An 18,324-nucleotide genomic window follows, 5' to 3' on the forward strand; every position below is an offset into this window, starting at 1 on the left:
GTGGTAACGTTGTGTTATTATCTCATAGCGTGGTGAATGTGCAGGTCACAACTTGTTCACCAGAGCGTTGTGGAGTTGTTGGATTGTGTATTTGATGAGTTTGATGAGGGAAACCAAGAAATCCCATTAGCCTCCGTAGTGTAGCTCTGAGCAGCTCGCGGCTCTACTACGCCGTTCTAAAAATAGCTTGCACCGACAATGAAAGGTAAGGAACCTACTGCTATGACTATAGGGATTATGGCAATGGGCCAATTTGCCAAAAATGTTGAACTATCCATTTAATAACAACTTTAATAACTGTCCTTTCACCCAAGAGCCTCAAAAAAATAAAACACACACACATAGACCTTCTTTTTTTTTGAAATTACAAATGTAGTCATTTATTCAGTAATACATGTACATGTGTAGAAGATATAAGTATTAAACGTTAGAGCGCAGTGTGTAACATTTACACAGACACAAAAAACATATCACATAATCATTAAGAATCAATTGCAAAGATTTATGTCAAGATTCAGATTCAGGTTCAGATTCAAAAACGTTTCTAAACAAACAAGAGCATTTTCTAAGACGTCAAAATCCTGTCGGACTCTGCAAGCTGTATCAGTGTGTGTGTGTGTCTGTGTGTGTGTCAATCATCACAATGTAGAAAATGAATGTAAGTCTGTAAGAGCACAGGTAGAAGGCTATATGGCGTGTATGTATGTGTGTGTGTGTGTGTGTGTGCGTGTGTGTGTGTGTTTAGACGTAAGCCCTGGAGTCTTTATCTGATTTTGCTGTAGCCGTGTAGACCTTCTGTGGACCGTTAGGGTTTCCATAGTAACCTCTGAAAAACAAGAAGAGTGATCATCATCAGTGTCATATTTGTGTTTTATATTCTGTATAACTTTGTTCTTATTCAGCCACAGATACGGGGTGAAGGAGTTTCCATTCAATATTCAATATTCATCAGCAAATAAACGTTGGTGTTTTGTTGTGGCCGTTAAAATACAAATAACTGGCACTAATCTGATGGATCCAATCAAAATAGGTTTTATCAATGAACCTCAGAGAATGTAGAAACTGTGAAGTATGAACAACAGTGAACACAACCCATGTGTCAGGACAAACTACACCTGTGTTAAGTGTCTTGGGTCAGCGGCAAATAAGGGTTGAGCAATTCAGAAATATTTTTAAACATTATTTTAAAAGCATGCATCGGATTTGTTAAAATGTACATTTTGTATTCATGTTGGTTTTTATGTCATTTGAACCATTAAAAAAAAAATTAAAACAAAAGTAAGACTGAATGCCCCTGAAAACGTCCAATGGTGTAACCACAAAGGAATGATATTTTATCCAAAGTGTACTTCTAAAAAATATACTTACTTCTGAAAAAATTTAATTGAAATAGATTTTTAGCCGTGTTTCTATATTTAAATTTGGTAATACTGGGCAGGACTTATCCTAAAAACACAGCTTTTTTTCTAAATTGTGTGACAAATTATGAACATTTTTATCAAAAAACATAGTGTTGCATAGCGTTGCAAGAGTTAATTACATTTATTCCAGATTTATTTTCCTGTATAAAGTCAGATTTTTATTAAAAAAATACCAGTTACGCCACTTGACACTGGGTTGCACCACATCATTGACTCTCTTGTGTGCACTTACGATCTCTTGCCACCAGGTGACGCCCTTTTACAAGCCGTGCAGAGCAGCGCTCCACCCAGAATGGCCAGAGAGGCTGCACCCCATCCCATGAAGAGGCCGGTGCCCAGCTCGAACCTGCAGCAACAACAACAACATCATCAACATCATCAACAGCTTAAAACTTGTTAATATATTGATGATTTACTGCAGGTGATTCTAACAAACCAATCAGTCTCAAGAACTTTTGATAATTACATGTCAAGCATTTATAGCTGCAGATCAAATGTCTCTTATTAATTGTTCAGTAACATGTACAGCTGCGTAATCACATGACAGAAACTCACAGTCACGTTAAAGCTAAAACATCAGAGTCAAACAAAACAAACAAAACAAAAACAGAAGTGTCATAAAAAACGCTCGAACGACAGGATGTTCTTTCTGTTGTTGATCTCATGCGGAGAAGAGAAGAAAAAAACTACACTGAAATGGTTTCTATATCTCTAATAGCTTCTGAATAGCTTCACTACTTCCTGTTGTAGAGATGTAAATGTAGAAACAACAGATTCATGTTCCCTAATCCAGAACTGATAGAAATCCTCATCCGATCAACAACAGTTGGATAGAAATGTCAAGAAGGTCTGAGCTCATTTCAAAATTACAATTCTGTTTGTTTTTGCACTGAGGAACTCATTTTATTGTCACACTGTTCTTTAGATAAAGGTAACTTAAATACAAAAAGCTCTTCTCCTGAGTCCTGATAAACTGTCCTCCACATCTAGATGCCTCAGACTGGTTCATCGCTTCCATTTTATCTTTAACTGAGCTCTGTCAGTCGTGAACTCGTCTGTGCAGGTCAACTCACTTGATGCCGCCGACGAACGGGTTGTTGAAGTCCTCAACGACTCTGAAGGCGTACCAGGAACAAGCTGTCATGCAGCAAAGGCCTGTGAACAGAGAGCAAACATAGCTTTACATCTTTATAGGCGTGACTTCCTTCTGCTCGACCTGAGTTACTACCTAATAAAATCCTACTATGTGTTACAGTCAGAGGGGAACCCTCTGGGCCTTCAAGGTATTCAGTGAAGGCCTAAGAAAAAATATTGAAATAATTATTGTACTACTATATATTTATTTTATTTTTAATTTTAATTTTATTTATTTATTTTATACAGTGAGCAACACACAAGTAATATTAGATAATTGTTATAAAGTTGGGACTAATATTTCTTGGGAAACAATGGGTTAATATAATGGAACGAGAAATGGACCAATCACAATTTTTCTTCCAACGGTATCTGGGCAGTAAATCATCGACTCCCCCTGCAGGGCCTTCAGTGGCTGTCACTGAAGGCCCGTGTAATGCAAGTCATTGTGGGCATGAATTTGAGATTGACAGGTGTCTTAGCCAATCATATTCCACTGAGTTGTGGGCGGGACCATATCACGACAGCTTCCGGGTATTCGCGAATACCCAGCAGAACAACATTGCCGCCAAAATAGTGAGGGGGCGGGTTGCCAAGTCCGCTTATTATACGTGACTTTGTTTTACGTGACTTTGTTTTTCTGTGAAGTCGCTTATATTGGTAGTCGTGGGTTGCGGGTTTTTGGGCTTGTTGTTAAAGTGTAGTTACTTATTTAGGGCTGCTTCCAGCTCCATGAGTTGTCAAGCAGATATTTTCGACATGTTATTTAAACGCAGGATAGTTTGTCCTCCTGCTGGACCTGTCACCCCCGCCCCGTTCCCCCCGCCCCTCCCTTCCCCCGTACACACACGGCACTTTGCCACGGTGACAACAACAACAACGAGATTGTCTTTCACCCTACAGTCTATGCTTTCACCACGCTGATCAAGAGAATAGTTACCGTAAGGAAAGAGCGGAGCCTACAGTCTGTGGCCGGAGCGCACATTTATTTATTTATTTATTAGAAGTTTAAATGGTGCTGATTAAACGCATGACTTTAAGCTGGGTCAGTTCTGCTGTTGAAGCCCTGAAGCCCCACAGACCCACAGACCCAGCGCCGCAGCAGCAACAGCAGCAGCAGCAGCAGCAGAGAACTGAATTTGTACTGTAAACCTACAATTTGCATATACCGGTAGTTTGATAGCCATTAAGGTCAGTGAAAAATGGCTGAACATTTACAAAGAGCCTGTGCCTTTTTCCCATGTCACCTCAGGAGGTGTTTGTTTTATAGCCACTTTTGGCAGAAATATTAAATCCACAGTGAAATTCAACTGTGTCTAAAGCTCAAACAAACACAAAAAACATTATCAAAAATACATCTTTAGTTGTTGAACAGCTCATGATTGACATTTTACTTTCATTCCAGCTAAACAAATAAGTGAATGTGTGATTTGCTAGTTTCTTTTTTTTTCTTTTTTTTTAAATAGCCTAAGTGATTCATGATAGCCAGCTTTGAATGACTGTTTTTCCAGAATCACCTTGTGTGTTGTGAAGCCAGTTAGGGCAAAGAAACATGTAATATGCCGACCATCCATGTGAAAAGGCTCTGGCTACTATTGCTATGTTTAATTTTTTATTGCTACATGGTCCTATTGAAGGCCCAGGGTCTGGGTCCACGGTTCGCCACTGGTTACAGTCAACGTTGAAGGAGAAATATGAAAAAGACCTGAGATATCATGGCAAACAGACATTCAAACAGTTCGAACCTTAGCCGTTAGCATCTGATCACTGGACAGCTAAAGAGACTTGTGGTTTGTTTGGGTTCGACCATCCAACAATTAGAGCATTGATTTCCTTCAGTGATGAGCCTCCTGAAACATGAGACACTCCTTTCACCTGGCAAACACAGGGCACAGCTGCCATCTTGGCTGCTAACACCACATTCAAGACACTATAGACTTGAAACCAGGTATTAGGCAGAACAATAGAGCCAACCTCAGCCCAGATCAGGTATGTGCATTGATATTTCCAACCCGATGATGGGTTTTATAAAGTTAAAACCAAGGGGGCAGTTGTCGGTCTGAGAAGTGAAGCTCACTTCCGTATTCAAAAAGCTGCAATCCCCTCTTCTTCCTCTGGGGGCTGGTGTCAGAAAGCAGCATTCTCCATAGACCCCCATGTTAAAATAGCCGACTTTACAGCTTAAAAAAACATATTTACAGCCTGGTACATTTTATTTTTTTGGTCTCAACCGATAGTTTCTACCCCCACACACACTCTGAGGGGGGTGAATTTAAAAAAAAAACTCTACTGTTTTACTATTATTAGGTTTAAAATTCTGGCCAATTAGGGCGCGGAAATGTTGAGTGACAGGTCCGGAGACCGCTGCTTCGAGGCCAGTGGGCGGGATCTCGGCCGGCTAACCGCCGCACCTCTCCAAATATGGAAAGTAAAATCCAACAGGGCGCAGTTCAAACCCCCGTAGTAGCGGCACAAAACAGACTCCCCCAAACCAATGGGTGACGTCACGGGTGCTACGTCCATTCTTTTTACAGTCTGTGGTTAAAACTCAGGACGTTTGAGCCATCACAGGACTCATTGAGTCAAAAGGACAGAGACATCGGGTTCACACCAAGGGATTTAAGATTCACCAACTCGTTGACTGGACCGTAGACAGGCCAACACCAACTGTTTGAGTCTGGATCACAAGTGAGGAGTTAAGAGAAACAGACCAAACAGAGGGAGAACACTAACACATGAAGGCAGTAGTCGAGTTGTAAAAAAAATTCAGGGGGGATGGTCAATTCATGTAAATTCGATATCAAAACAAAACACTGAAAATAAGACTTCTTAATCCTCTCAAATCAAATCAAGCCAAGTTTATTTGAATTTTTTTATTTGTGCCCTCAGATTTTATTATTTCTTTTATTCAACATGCGTAGGCCTACTCTCTAATGATGAAATAATGAGGGCTGTCAATCTATTAAAATATTTAATCCAGATTAATCTCATGAATGTCATAGTTAACTCACGATTAATCGCAAATTAATCGCACATTTTTATCTATTATAGCCTAAATATCCCTTGAATTATCATTTTAATACTTTTATCAACATGGAAAAGTGGATAGGCTTGATTTGTGCAAATGTTTTTTAATGAAATCAACTATCAATAGATTTTTTTTTTTAAATGTACGCTGTTAAAATTGATTTGACAGCCTATAATTACAAGTTATATGTCCAACATTTAATGCCAAAATGGGAGGGATGGAGAGAGGGGATGGCATTTTTTCAGGGGGGATGATTTTGATCGTTTTTATTTCAGGGGGGATGCCATCCTCCCTCATCCCCCCTCAACTCGACTACTGCATGAAGGATGCACTTGAAGACCGACACTGTGTGGTGAAGACATTACGAATAACATCGTCATCCCATATGTGTCTAACTCCAGACAACGAATATAACACACAGAGAGAACAATGGGCCAAGTGCAATGAGAAATGCATGGATTTACATATCTGTGACACAAATGACCACTGAGCAAACAGATGGCTGAGCCCAGGAGGACAAACTCCTCAGGTTAGACTGTTTTACAACATTGTTGTCCCTAACAACGATTCCACAGAGGGTAAACACCTGGGTATCCTCACCTGTCGGTAAGAACTGAATAAAACCTCCTGGATCAGAGATGAAACATCGTCAAGTATCGACAACCAAGTCCCTGACTGGACCAAGGTCTGGATGTCAGACGACCTTCACACACTGATTGATGTTCTGGGCAAAGAGAAGTCACCTGGAGGCGTCTGAAACTGTTCAACCACCGACTAAACTACACTGCAAAAACAAAAAATCTCACCAAGAATATTTGTCTCATTTCTAGTCAAAACAAATCTCATTATACTGAAAATAAGACTCATCACATTAAAAACTAGCTTGTTTTTAGACACTTTTTACTTCTTTCAAGTCTATTTTCACTTGAAATAAGAAGAAAAATCTGATAGTGGAGCAAGTTTTTCTTTCTTATTACAAGCACAAACAACTTGCTTTCACTGGCAGATTTTTGTACTTATTTCAAGTGAAAATTATCTAAAAACAAGTTAATTTTTAGGTGATGAGTCTTATTTTAAGTGGAAAGAGATTAGTTTTGGCTAGAAATGAGACATTTTGACAAGAAATAAGACAAATATTCTTGGAAAGATTTTGAGTTTTTGCAGTGTAGTTCTGTGTTAACCAGATATGATTCTGGAGGCCGTTGCGCTTTGGTGCGCACAAGGTCGACTCACCAGCAAGGATGCTCAGGATTCCTCCGGTGATGGCGATCTTGGCCTTGGATTGGTCGGTGGTCGTACCGATCTTGATGCACTTCAGTCCCAGCAGAGATACGATCATGCAGCCGAGGCCAAGCAGCAGAGCGATGATCATCAGAGCGCGACACGCCTGCACGTAGTCTGCACAGAGAGACAGATATTCACACGGATTAGTTATCACTACAATCATCCTGAGAACTCACTTTCATTCACCTGTAAACAACCAGAGAGCTTTTTGCCATGTTGAAGTGACAGAATGGAAATCTGATCTGATTTAGCTTTTAGACAGAAAAAGGATGTAGGATAAAATGTATTTGGTAGGGACTACTTTCAGTGGCGAATTAATCCACATTTGGTGCTCTAGTCAATATTTGTGTGAATCAGATGATACAGGATTCTGGAAGAAGTCTTAGAGGAAGAAGATACATCAGAGTTTGATATGCACATCATAACTGTATATTGTGGTTAGTAGTGGTTCAGACTTTTAAAGCGTGTAGAATTGAAGAGTTTGGCATTAAAGCACGTAGCATAAAGACTGAAAGACAGTCAAACAAAATCCACAGACTAACACTTAACATCTTCAACCAAAGTGTTAAAAGAGAAGGAACAGGAAGTAAATGTATGTGTGTGTGTGTGTGTGTGTGTGTGTGTGCTTTACAGTCCCCAGATGTAGTATGCAGTCATTTATTAACAAAATGACCTCTAACGATCATAAAAAGCTGCCGCGCCTCTTTATGAGTCTCAGTGAGTTTCAGCAGAGACAAACTTGAGTGGAGTCGAATCATCCAGTGTGTCATGACCATAGTGACTATAGACCTCAACGTCATCAGGAAAAATTTGACTTTTCAATTAAATCAAGCTGTCTGACCAATCACAGGCTGGTATTTTCACCCTGTGACTCCAGTTTTACAATGTTGGTGGTGGACATTTTTGTTTGAAAATATGGAGTTATTATAGTGTAAAAAGAGGATTAACCTGGCTACCTTCTACTGTCTGACCAGAAAACAGGAGACAAGAAACTAATTCATCATTTAACTGAGTGAAGATGAACCAACAGTAGCTGCTACTTTCTGTTTCAACTTGACGCGCGTTTCCCTCCATTTTGCTGTCAGTGGAGGATGAAACGCAAAATGGCGCCTAACAGATAATCATACATCACAGATTATGGGAGAGAAAGTGACCTACTGATGAACCAACTTCACTATATCAAATTAAAAAAGAAAATGAGGATAGTCAAATTTTCCATGTAGCAAACTCTTCGACTAACTGATCCTAACTGATCTTCATCGGTAGTAAAGGCGGGAAACTGCTTGTAACATCCAACAGCAACAACCTTTGGACAAGTGACTCAGTGATGGCGCCACATGGCCCGTTGGCCTAATTTCTCTACAATAAATCTTATATGATGTTGAAAACAAAAATTTAAATACGATCTAATAAAGTAAAAAGGGCAGCATTACATTTATTCCATGTCTATCTGTATGCAGTTCTCATATAGCCTATGTCCTGTTTTTTCTCTTGGGTGTGACAACTTCCACCTTGTGTATAGCTAGGTCTGACACTGAATGTGTGGATTCCTATATATTCTTCTTGACTTTTACCAGAAGTATCTTTTTGCAGACCAAATATTCAACATTTACACTTGTTTGTACCTTGCCACAGAAAACGGCTTTGAAAGAACTCTAGAAAAATGTTTAAAACTCATCATCAGGTCATTGATCTCGTCTTACCGGGGAGGGCGAGCAGCGACTCAAAGTCTCGACACTCTGCGATGCCGGCGCTGTTTTCGGCACAGGAGTGCCACAAGTTTTCAAACTGCCTCTGGGAGATGATGACGCTGCCGGACACGGTGGAGATCTTCCAGTAGTCGTTGGCCAGCGCTGCTCCGGTGATCAGCCAGCTGAGTATGCACATGACGAATCCGGTTGCTTCCAAAGCCGTCGACATGATGGCAACTCTTCCAGAAAACTCTCGCGATGAAAAAGCAAAGACCCTCGGAGGAAATCCAACTGCTAAAAATTGTGTAAACTGTCGAATGAAGCCTTCAAAATGCCAAAAGGACAGGAATGAAATGGTCACAGGGCCTGGTCTTCAGTCCTCTGAGATAACGACGAGGCAATCCAAGGGAGTTGCTGGAGGCTCTGGTCTCTGTCCTTCGGTTATTTCTAGATAATCTGACGTCGATGGCTCCAACAGGACTTTACTCTCTGCCGGGGTCATAAACTGCTCAGAGGCACTCCCTGGTTTTCCCCCCTCACCACCCACCAGCTCTGATCAGGGTGACGATGAATCTTCAGCCACACCTCAGATCTCATTGAAACCCATCCACAGGTCTGCGTTCACTGCTGCGTATACACCTCAACCCATAAACAGCAGGAAAAGGCTAAAAGCACCTGATGTATTGACCGAGAAGAGCAGTATCTGTCTGTCCGCTGAGTCTGGCTGCCGTTGTTGGGGGAGTGTTTCTGGTTGAAGGTGTTAAAGATGATTATGGTAGTAGAATTTCAATTGGGATTTCTGTAAAATGCTTAGATTAGTCACTGGGGTGTTTCTACGGTGCTGCTATGGTGTGGGTATAAAGGTGTTTTGTTGTTTTTGCCAATTTAAAGGGACAACGAGGAGTTTCTCCATCGGCAGAACGAAAAATTCTGCGACAATAACAAAGTCTCATATTAATGTGGATGAATCTCCGTTACCCACACTTGTTAATGGGCCCATTTTCGATAAATATATTGTTTTGTCTCTACCGTTTTTTTGTTATTATTAGTGGTGGTGGAAATGCTGGTCGAGCCGACCAGTGTTTCCTTACTTTCGGTTTCGTGGGGAGTCATGAGAATAACGCCGCCGAATCGTCGTTTATGGTCGGAACTACGACGGTATGTGATCGTCTTCGAACCTCTGACTTTAATTCTTGATGAATGAAATCATGAGTCTGTCTTGTGCCGGTCAAAGAATTTCACGGTGCGCGGAGGCTCATAAATGTAGTGTGAAGACGCTTCACTTTTCCAAAACTCCTCATTGTCCCTTTAATATCAGTAGATGTCAATAGAGGCCTAGTTGCTAATGGAGATTTCTAGTTTGTTGATGGCAGGAGTGAGTCTAGAGGAGTGGTACAGGGTAGAGGTCGCCTGATGGTGGATTTTGAAAGGCCGAAACAATAACAACATAATAGTTTGTTGCAGGAAAAAGCTCAATCGGCCAAAACCCACAAAAACAAACTGACTCTAAATGAACGATCTTAGATTTTCTTTGGACCATTTGAACAACTGTGTCCAGTTATAAATAAAAGACAAGAGGAGTTAGTGGCCAATGGCTGAGCAGCCTCCCACCTGTTGCACAGTCAGTGACATCATGTTGTTATGAGGTTGTTGCTCAGATGCTTTCCAGCTGTGCGGTAGGATTTGATAACGAGAACTTTGTGTGCTGACACAGAACATGTTGGAAATAAAAACTAGTTGATTGGCTTGTTTGTTGCTGTAGGAGGAAGGAAGAAATGTCCAGAGGAAGAAGAACAAGAGTAGAAAGAAGAAGCTCTGGGTTGTTTATGGAAGATTAGATTAAAACAAAATTAGGGGAAAAATTGGGGTCTGGGTTTTGGAGTTTTTTTTTTAGCAAATATTAACGCTGTGTAAACATCATAAACCATTGCTGTCTTGGTGACAGTGGAAACAGATGAACAGGTCTCAGCCCCAATCTTTTCTTTGTTGTGGCTGGACACAAAAACAACAATGTTCAGAATAGATACAGGAGAGAATCAACCTGAAGCTATAAAGTGAGGGAAAAAGGAGGAAGAATAATTGAAAAAAGAGAAAAAATATTAAGTACATCAGAGATTGGACTGCAGTTATTACCATGAAACTCAGATAAACTGTTTTATTGCCATGACGTTTCCCACAGCGTCAGTTTCTCTTCATTGATTTCTCTGAGCTGAACCAAAGTAAAACACATGACTCAGTTCTGTTTGTCTGAACAACAAACTGATGCTGACGACGATGTGATGAAGGAAGTTACAGGACAATAAACATTTCTCTGTCCAAATAAAGAAATGCAGCTTTCATTGATGGGTCAACAAATACGTCTCTTCCTGTAACACGGAGTCTGAACCTGCTGCTACAAACACAGCGGCCATGATGAGAACACAACTTAGTGTCTTCTTGTGTTTCTAACCTTTTATAGACGCAGCGGATGTTAGACAGTGAATAAACAGATACTATATCTGTGTCACTCAGGTGATTGGCGTCGTCCTGAGACAGAAGCAGAAAAAAAAAAACAGACAGTTGTTTCACTGGTTGATTGATTGGGTCTGTTTTATAGTTTTACAGCTGGTGACAGTTAATGTTTTATCATGGAGTCCAAAGTCTGACGCTTCACACTTCATACAAAGAATCAGTCCTACAGAAGCACAGAGAAATTATCCAATCATTGTCTTGTAGAAAAGAAACTGTATAACCTACTGTATGGAGCTTCACTTCAATCCAAAAAAACTTTTCAATAAAAAAAAGTGTTTGAATGCAAATAATATATTTTAGACCAAGAAATTGCATTTGAACCATTTTTTTCTTTAATTGAAAGGTGAGTTATTATTTGATTGAAAATGTCTGTTTTGTTTGAATCAACTTTTTTTTGATTGAATAATAAAGACACAAATATCCTACCCATAATATATCCCAAATAAAAAAACGATGACTTCAATCCAAAAAAAATATTTTCAGTCAAATAATAACTCACCTCAATCAAAAAGAAACCTTTTCAATCAAAGAAAAAAAGTGCCTGAATGCAATTTTTTTGGTATAAAATATTTTTTGGCATTCAAACCCTTTTTTCTTTGATTGAAATGTTTTTTTTTTTTTTTTTTTTTCGATTGAAGTGAAATTTGTTTTGATTGAAAATATCTTTTTTGTTTAAATCAATTTGATTGAATGAATAAAGACACAAATGTATCTCCATCTACCTTTATACTGTATGGAGCTTTAACACAAACATCTACCTTTATACTGTATGGAGCTTTAACACAAACATCTACCTTTATACTGTAAACAGCAGCTTACGTAAACACAGACCAGAGTTATACAAACAACCCAAACTTGTTCCTACAAGACCAACAACATTTTTCAGTGGTCCAAGTCTTTTTCTCTTCACTGATTCCGACTTTCTGATAATGAACCCCAGACTCTGAGGAGACCAGTCAGCACTGTTACTGAGTTGAGAGCAGCATCATCCTCCATCTGGTTTTATGTCTCATTAATGCAGAGGGTGTTTGCCATTTGAAAACAGTTGACACAGAAACCCTCAGCAGAGCTGCACATACTGTACCAGCAGCTCTATGGGCCCCATACCGTCTTCTTTGCCTCTTCAAGCATGTCATAAGTTCATCCTTGCAAAGTGGAGCTGACAGAAGTTGCCCCGGGGGAGCTGAGGACAGGTCGGACCGGCTCCGCCACCCCACATCCATCCACAGCATCCGGATACACCAGCTTTACTCTCACTCGGCTTCAGCTCTTCATGTGTCTGCACCTCAGACTCTGGACAATATGGATCTTAACCTGAAGGATTAATCTGCTTCTTTTTGTCAACTTCACTATGGACTTTAGGTTTTTTTTTTTACTCTTGGATGAACTGAAGGACGGAGGAAAAAGAAGGAACCGGGTTTTCTTTGCTGAGGGATTTGTGTTTTAAATGTGGACGAGTCTGCGTTTGGGACATAGTGGACCTGAAATGAGGCACTGGCCATGAGATTGAGATGGACCGTGAGTCTCCTGTCGATGATGATGCTGATGGACGGTGAGGTCATTTTCTCGTTCAGGTCATGGTTTTTAGAAGGTGCTGGGGGTGACATGTGCTCAGTAAACACTCTACAGGACTGAAAGGATTTAACCAAACACTTGTGTGTTTGGCTAAACTATTGGTGATTTAGTAGTTATCCAACAAGCATTGAGGTCAAACACAACAGTGTTTACTCTGTATCCTCACTGGTGTAGGGCATGACCTGGAGTCAAACACCACGATCACAACTATACCTCTAGACCTGATGAAAAATGATGATGAAACACTAAGCTTCAAATCACAAGAAGGCAACGGGTGCAGATGATAGGGATACATGTCTCTAATATTTTCATAATAATAATAATGATTATAATAATATATTGGATATAGCACGTTTCTAGATACTTATAGTAAAGCTATTTACAGAGAACATTACATCCATACCACATTCACAGCCACAGCTGCACAGGGGCAGACTGACGGAAGTGAGGATGCCAATGTCGATGCGCCAAATTCCAAATGTCAGGACAAGCAGAAAAAGTGTTGTTTTCTTAGATATTGCTTTGTTGAATATCCGTTATTGCCCTTGCGATGAAGGTTTTGTTTTGTGGCTGGAGCTCTGGAGGGGAGGCAGCCCAGATTCATTCTATTCACTGTTTTTCTACCACTTAAATGAGATTGGAAACATTATTTTAAAGGTGCAGTGTGTAAAATGGGGGGGAAAACCGTGACATCCAGCGTTCAAATTATAGTTTGCAGTGTTCGCTCGCACTCAGCAAAGTGACGGTGGCCTTAAAACAACATGTTTACCAGGACTGTGACGACTGGGAGTATTTCAGGAGCGATGAGGTGAAGATCTAAACCATTTTACCATATGTCTGCTGTTTCCTCCCCCTTCTTCTTCATTGGTTGTTTGGTTGGTATGAGCGTAAAACTCTTAAATCGTGCTCTCTGACTGGCTGGATTTTCCCTTCAGGCTGCCGTACAAACATGGCGACACTCTCTAAAGCAAGACCCTTGATATATGTACAGAACAAAGACATAATTATAAGGCTACGAAACCCAAATGGATTTTATTTTATAGTGATTATACACTTATAGGAATATATATTTAGATTTTGCCAATAAACCATGACAATTATTACACACTGGACCTTTATACTACACAGTGTTGCTTTGAGGTTGATAAATCAATGAATGCTATGGTACAGATTCAAAGCAAACCTTCCTACAGACCAGACCGTCTCATTGAGCTCATTGTGTGTGCAGGGCTCTGGACGCTGCCGGCCCCCGGCACAGTCACCATGAGGTCGGTCAACATGAGACACACGCTGATGTGGCCCCCCCTGCTGGCGCCATGCAACACTACGATCCTCTACTCAGTCCAGTTCCAGGGGTAAGTAAGATATAGGCACCGGATCTGGATTAATTAAACTGAAAATAGTCCCCAACAACAAAGTTTAGTTAAAATGTTTACCTAGAGACAGAGAAAGGAATTCAACAACATAGTTTCCTGTCTTTCGATTGCTAAACTCATTGCTTTTGTCATTTGTTTTGAAAATGAAACAAACTACAACGAATAACTCACAGTACAAAGAGTTGTGTGAACTATTAAACAGCCTGATTCAGCACAAACCAATTGATCGACTCATTATTTTGGCAGCAGTAGCAACAATAAGTCGACAGGTCCAACCGGGTCAAATATGAGAAACATGCGGAGTGGTTCCACTTGATTATTGTGCACAGATTAATTCTGACCTACTGTAATTATAAACACACCTGTTGCAGTAATCAGTCTGCAGGCGTGTCTGTGCTGCTGTTGTGATGATGACATCGATACTGCAGTCTGAGAGATGCCAGCTGTCAATCACAGACCGACTGTGGCTCATCCAGACTGATGTTGTGTCTCCCTCAGAGAGTTCGAGCTGACGGTCCTGAACGGCAGGTGGGTGGACGCCCACGAGTGCCAGCAGATCCGTCACACGCACTGCGACCTGACCTCTGACCTCGGCTCCGACGCGGACTACAACGTCCACGTCAGAGCGCGGTGCGGCTCGGAGCTGTCGGCCTGGACCGAACTGCACTCATCCTTCAACCGCAGAAACAGTAAGAGGCTGATGCTAAAGGTTCAACACAGCAACTGATTTCACTAACTCATGAAAAAAAAAACAGATCAATCAAGATTAGATTAATCAAAGCTAAATTTGTTAAATCAGATATTAGATAAATTAAAGTATAGTTTGATTAATTTCAGATAAAACAAATATCCTAAGCAAGATCAGATAAGACTGGATCCATCAAATATTAGATTGTGAAATAAGTAAAAATGTAAATATAAATATAATTTTAGAAATGGAAGATAAGACCCATTATGGAAATTATTACATAACATTTTGACAGTTTTTTCTGTCTGTGCCATGTCAGAGTCACAACATCGTTATTCTCAGAGTCAGTGGCGCCATCTCTTGGTTTGTCAATGGTATGAAACCTGCAGCACCAGAGTTAATTCACCCTGTGATTAAATGACATGAGCTGCTGCCTCATTCTCATTATTCTATCTGACTGAAGTTTCCTCCCTGAACCAAACTAGTAAGAAAAAATGAGATAAGATCATCATAATTAGAAATAGATATAATCATACGTGTTTGTATCACACCAAATTATCACAACTACAACACTGACAGGATAAATGAGGCTCAGGGAAGTGTCAAAGTGCTGTGAAGGAATTAACTGTGGGACAGTGGTGACACCTGCAGGACAAATCTGGTACTGCACCTTTATGGACGTTGAGGCCTAAAACTGATCCACCAGTTTCTCCTAAAGAGCTTAAAACGTCAGAAATCAGAGTTACAATCTTTGTTGTGTTCACTTCACTTCCCTCTTCCACCTTCAGAGATTTTAACATTTAAAAAGTTGAGATGCCCAAAGACAATTTCAGTATTTAGGAACAGCTTGATCTGGTGTTGGTTTCACGCTCCTGATGAAACTTAAACATGATGCATTAAGTGTCCTGCAAAAGTGTGAGACTAGACAGTGATCGGCGGTAACTTTGTCTCTCCAAGTGCTTTAGATTTTGTAAAAATGACAGAATGTGACTCTCGTGCACAGCGTTGCTGACGGTGCCGGAGATGTCGGTGTCGGCGGTGGGCGACGTCCTGCATGTGTCGTTTGACAGACTTCCTCACACATCCTTCATCAACGTGACGATGTGGAGGAGAGGCCACGAGCTGAAGGTCAGAGGTCACCTCGCCTCTTCAGCTCCCGTTTCTACGTCGATTATTTCTGTCTTTAATCCTGTGTCTGTCCTGTTTTCCTCTCCTCACCGCTCATCTCTCTCCCTCCCTCTCTCTTCAGTCTGCTGTCCACATGATCCCAGCTGAGGAGAGAACGTGTGTCTTCAGTCTGCAGGAAGAAGGAGTTTACTGCGTCCGAGCTCAGACCGTCCTGCGACCGGCGCTGCAGAGCGACAGCACCAACACCCAGTGTGTCTCCTTCACAGGTACAGAGCTCCGACTCCGGTCCGGTCCCTCACAGACGCACTGACTTGGAGCTGCCGGCCCAGACCTCCATGGGGACCGGAGTTTGTTACATAACAGTAATTACACAGGAATGGCCTAAACTGTGGTTTAACACGATGAACACGATTCAAGTCCTGGTCCCGGCACCGATTCTGGTTCTGGTCCTACAATCCGTTCTGATTCTGGGCCCAGTTTGGCTCCGGTCCCGGTCCTGATTCCAGTTCTGGGCCCAGTTCGGGTTCTTGTCCGGGTTTGGTCCTGGTTCCGATAATGTTACCAGTCCTTGTCCCAGTCCTGTTTCTGGCTCTGGACAGGACCTGGTCCAGGTTCTGGTCTTGGTTTCAGTTCCGGTACCAGTTCTAGTACTCACCTGATCCAAGTCCCGGTTCTGGTCTTGGTTACAGTGGATTCTGGTCCAGACACTAGTATCATGGTCCGTTCCAGGCAGGCTTTTGAACCTGTAAATCACGATTTCAAGTCACCAGTTACGAGTTACACCTGGAAACTGGGAGTAGATCGATCTAGTACGAGTTCACAGGTGGGAAGTTACGAGTTTGACTGTACATTCCAACGGGTAACCATAGAAACAGTTCGGAAAAACACGAGTTACAGGTTGTCTGGAACGCACCACTCTGGTTCTGGTCCAGTTCAAGTTCTGTTCGGGTCCCAGACCCGATCCTTGTTCTGGTCTTGAAAGGGGAAAGAAGTGTTGTCTTATTCCTGTTACAGCATCTGGACCCTTCCAGACTCTCACACTCAACACAAAGAAACAGAGAAACAGACACCAGTGATACAGTTGAATGTTTTACTGATCCAGGCAGTGAATATTCTGATGACGGAGTTGCGGTTGTGTGAGCAGGTTGAGTGAGACGGTGTTTCTCTGTTGCAGCTCCAGATGTGAGGTGGAAGAAGCCGACCACAGTAACCGTCACCGTCCTCATCATGGCCGCCGTGCTGTCTACCGTGTTCTGGTCCATGTCTCACCGACGTCCCGGTGCCTGTGGGAGATATTTCTCCAAGGAGCCGCTGCCCGACGCTCTGGTCAGTTCCATCTCTGATCAATACACCGGAATGATGTTTGCCAAAAGCTGATTTAAACAACTCATAATAATAAGTAGTCGAAAGATCTACTTAACGTTGGAGGGTGTAAGGTCTTGTAGGATCTGTTTGGCAATCTAAAAAGACTTTTAATATTTTATAAATCAAAATTTTACTGTGTTGAAGACATGTTTGAATATTGTTTATTCATCTTTTCTCAGAAACGAACTGACGTCGACATTACGATCCCGAGGAGTCCTCAAGAGGAGGAGCCCTGTGAGCAGATCCACATGATGCAGAGCGTCGATCCAGAGCTCCACACATCAAACACCGAGTTCACGTCACATCTGGACGACCGACGGAGCGACCTCCCGCTCGCTGGGGAGTTTGTGGTGTAAACGTCTCTCCTTGTGTCTGAGAGGAAGTTCTGTTTAAGCTCTGTGGGACTGATCTGCTTTGATGGGGGTCGAACCAGGACCAAAGGTCGGAGGCCTGAAGGAGGCGGAGCATGAAGCCCTCGGGGGCGTCACGTGGTTGAATGATAAAATATCCAAAAATGACTTGTTTACATTCAAGTGAGGAAATGAAAGTGTATCACTGGATCATGAGTGTTGAGTGAGGGAGGAAGTCGGAGCGCAGCAACACAACACTGGACCTTCAACATGACCACAGTTTTTATTTCAACACAATCTGCAACACTCTTGTTTTTTGTGCTGAGACAAAATGAAAACGAGGCTTTGATTGTTGATTATTTGTCACGTTTGCTTCTTTTGGACAGTTACCAACCACACATTTTGTTTATTTTGGATTTGGACAGTTTGTTGAACTGTTTGAATGAGTCTGATTCGTATCACTGGAATAATTCAAGACTTTTACAGTGATTCATTCATTCGCTTAAAAGTCCTGGGTGGCATGAAGTATAATTCAATTGCGTTGTTCACTTCGTACGATGAAAAATGTCATTTTTAGGGATATTTCCTATTTGATTGACGTAAGATGTACAACACAATGCACCGGTCACAGACTGTACATTACATAAACCCTCAACCTGCAGCTCCAGTAGTTCTCTGTAGAAACTGTGTTGTGATGAGTTCACTGCCCTCTCTTCAACAGGAGTTCTCCTCTGTTTGACGGTGATCGTCTCCTGTCCTGGAGGATGAAGCTT

General features: G+C 41.5%; 2 protein-coding genes across 2 annotated transcripts; one reads left to right on the plus strand and one right to left on the minus strand.

The window, feature by feature from the left end:
- Positions 1-432: 432 nt before the first annotated feature.
- Positions 433-8,970, minus strand: cldn15la (claudin 15-like a). The gene is made up of 5 exons (XM_083990863.1): positions 8,571-8,970; positions 6,817-6,981; positions 2,495-2,576; positions 1,654-1,767; positions 433-826 (listed from the first exon to the last, which is right to left on the minus strand). Exons 1-5 carry the CDS (start codon positions 8,785-8,787, stop codon positions 742-744), a joined length of 663 nt encoding a protein of 220 aa, XP_083846989.1. The 5' UTR covers positions 8,788-8,970; the 3' UTR covers positions 433-741.
- Positions 8,971-12,605: 3,635 nt separating this feature from the next.
- On the plus strand, positions 12,606-17,712 carry crfb16 (cytokine receptor family member B16; the record flags this gene model as incomplete). Its single annotated transcript, XM_083990699.1, has 7 exons — positions 12,606-12,621; positions 13,873-13,999; positions 14,519-14,709; positions 15,712-15,836; positions 15,958-16,102; positions 17,011-17,162; positions 17,381-17,712. The coding sequence occupies 7 exons, from the start codon at positions 12,606-12,608 to the stop codon at positions 17,555-17,557; spliced, it is 933 nt and encodes a 310-aa protein (XP_083846825.1). The 3' UTR covers positions 17,558-17,712.
- Between the last annotated feature and the right edge of the window lie 612 nt (positions 17,713-18,324).

Source organism: Trachurus trachurus (assembly GCF_905171665.1).
Source record: "Trachurus trachurus genome assembly, chromosome: 17".
Lineage (NCBI taxonomy): Eukaryota > Metazoa > Chordata > Actinopteri > Carangiformes > Carangidae > Trachurus > Trachurus trachurus.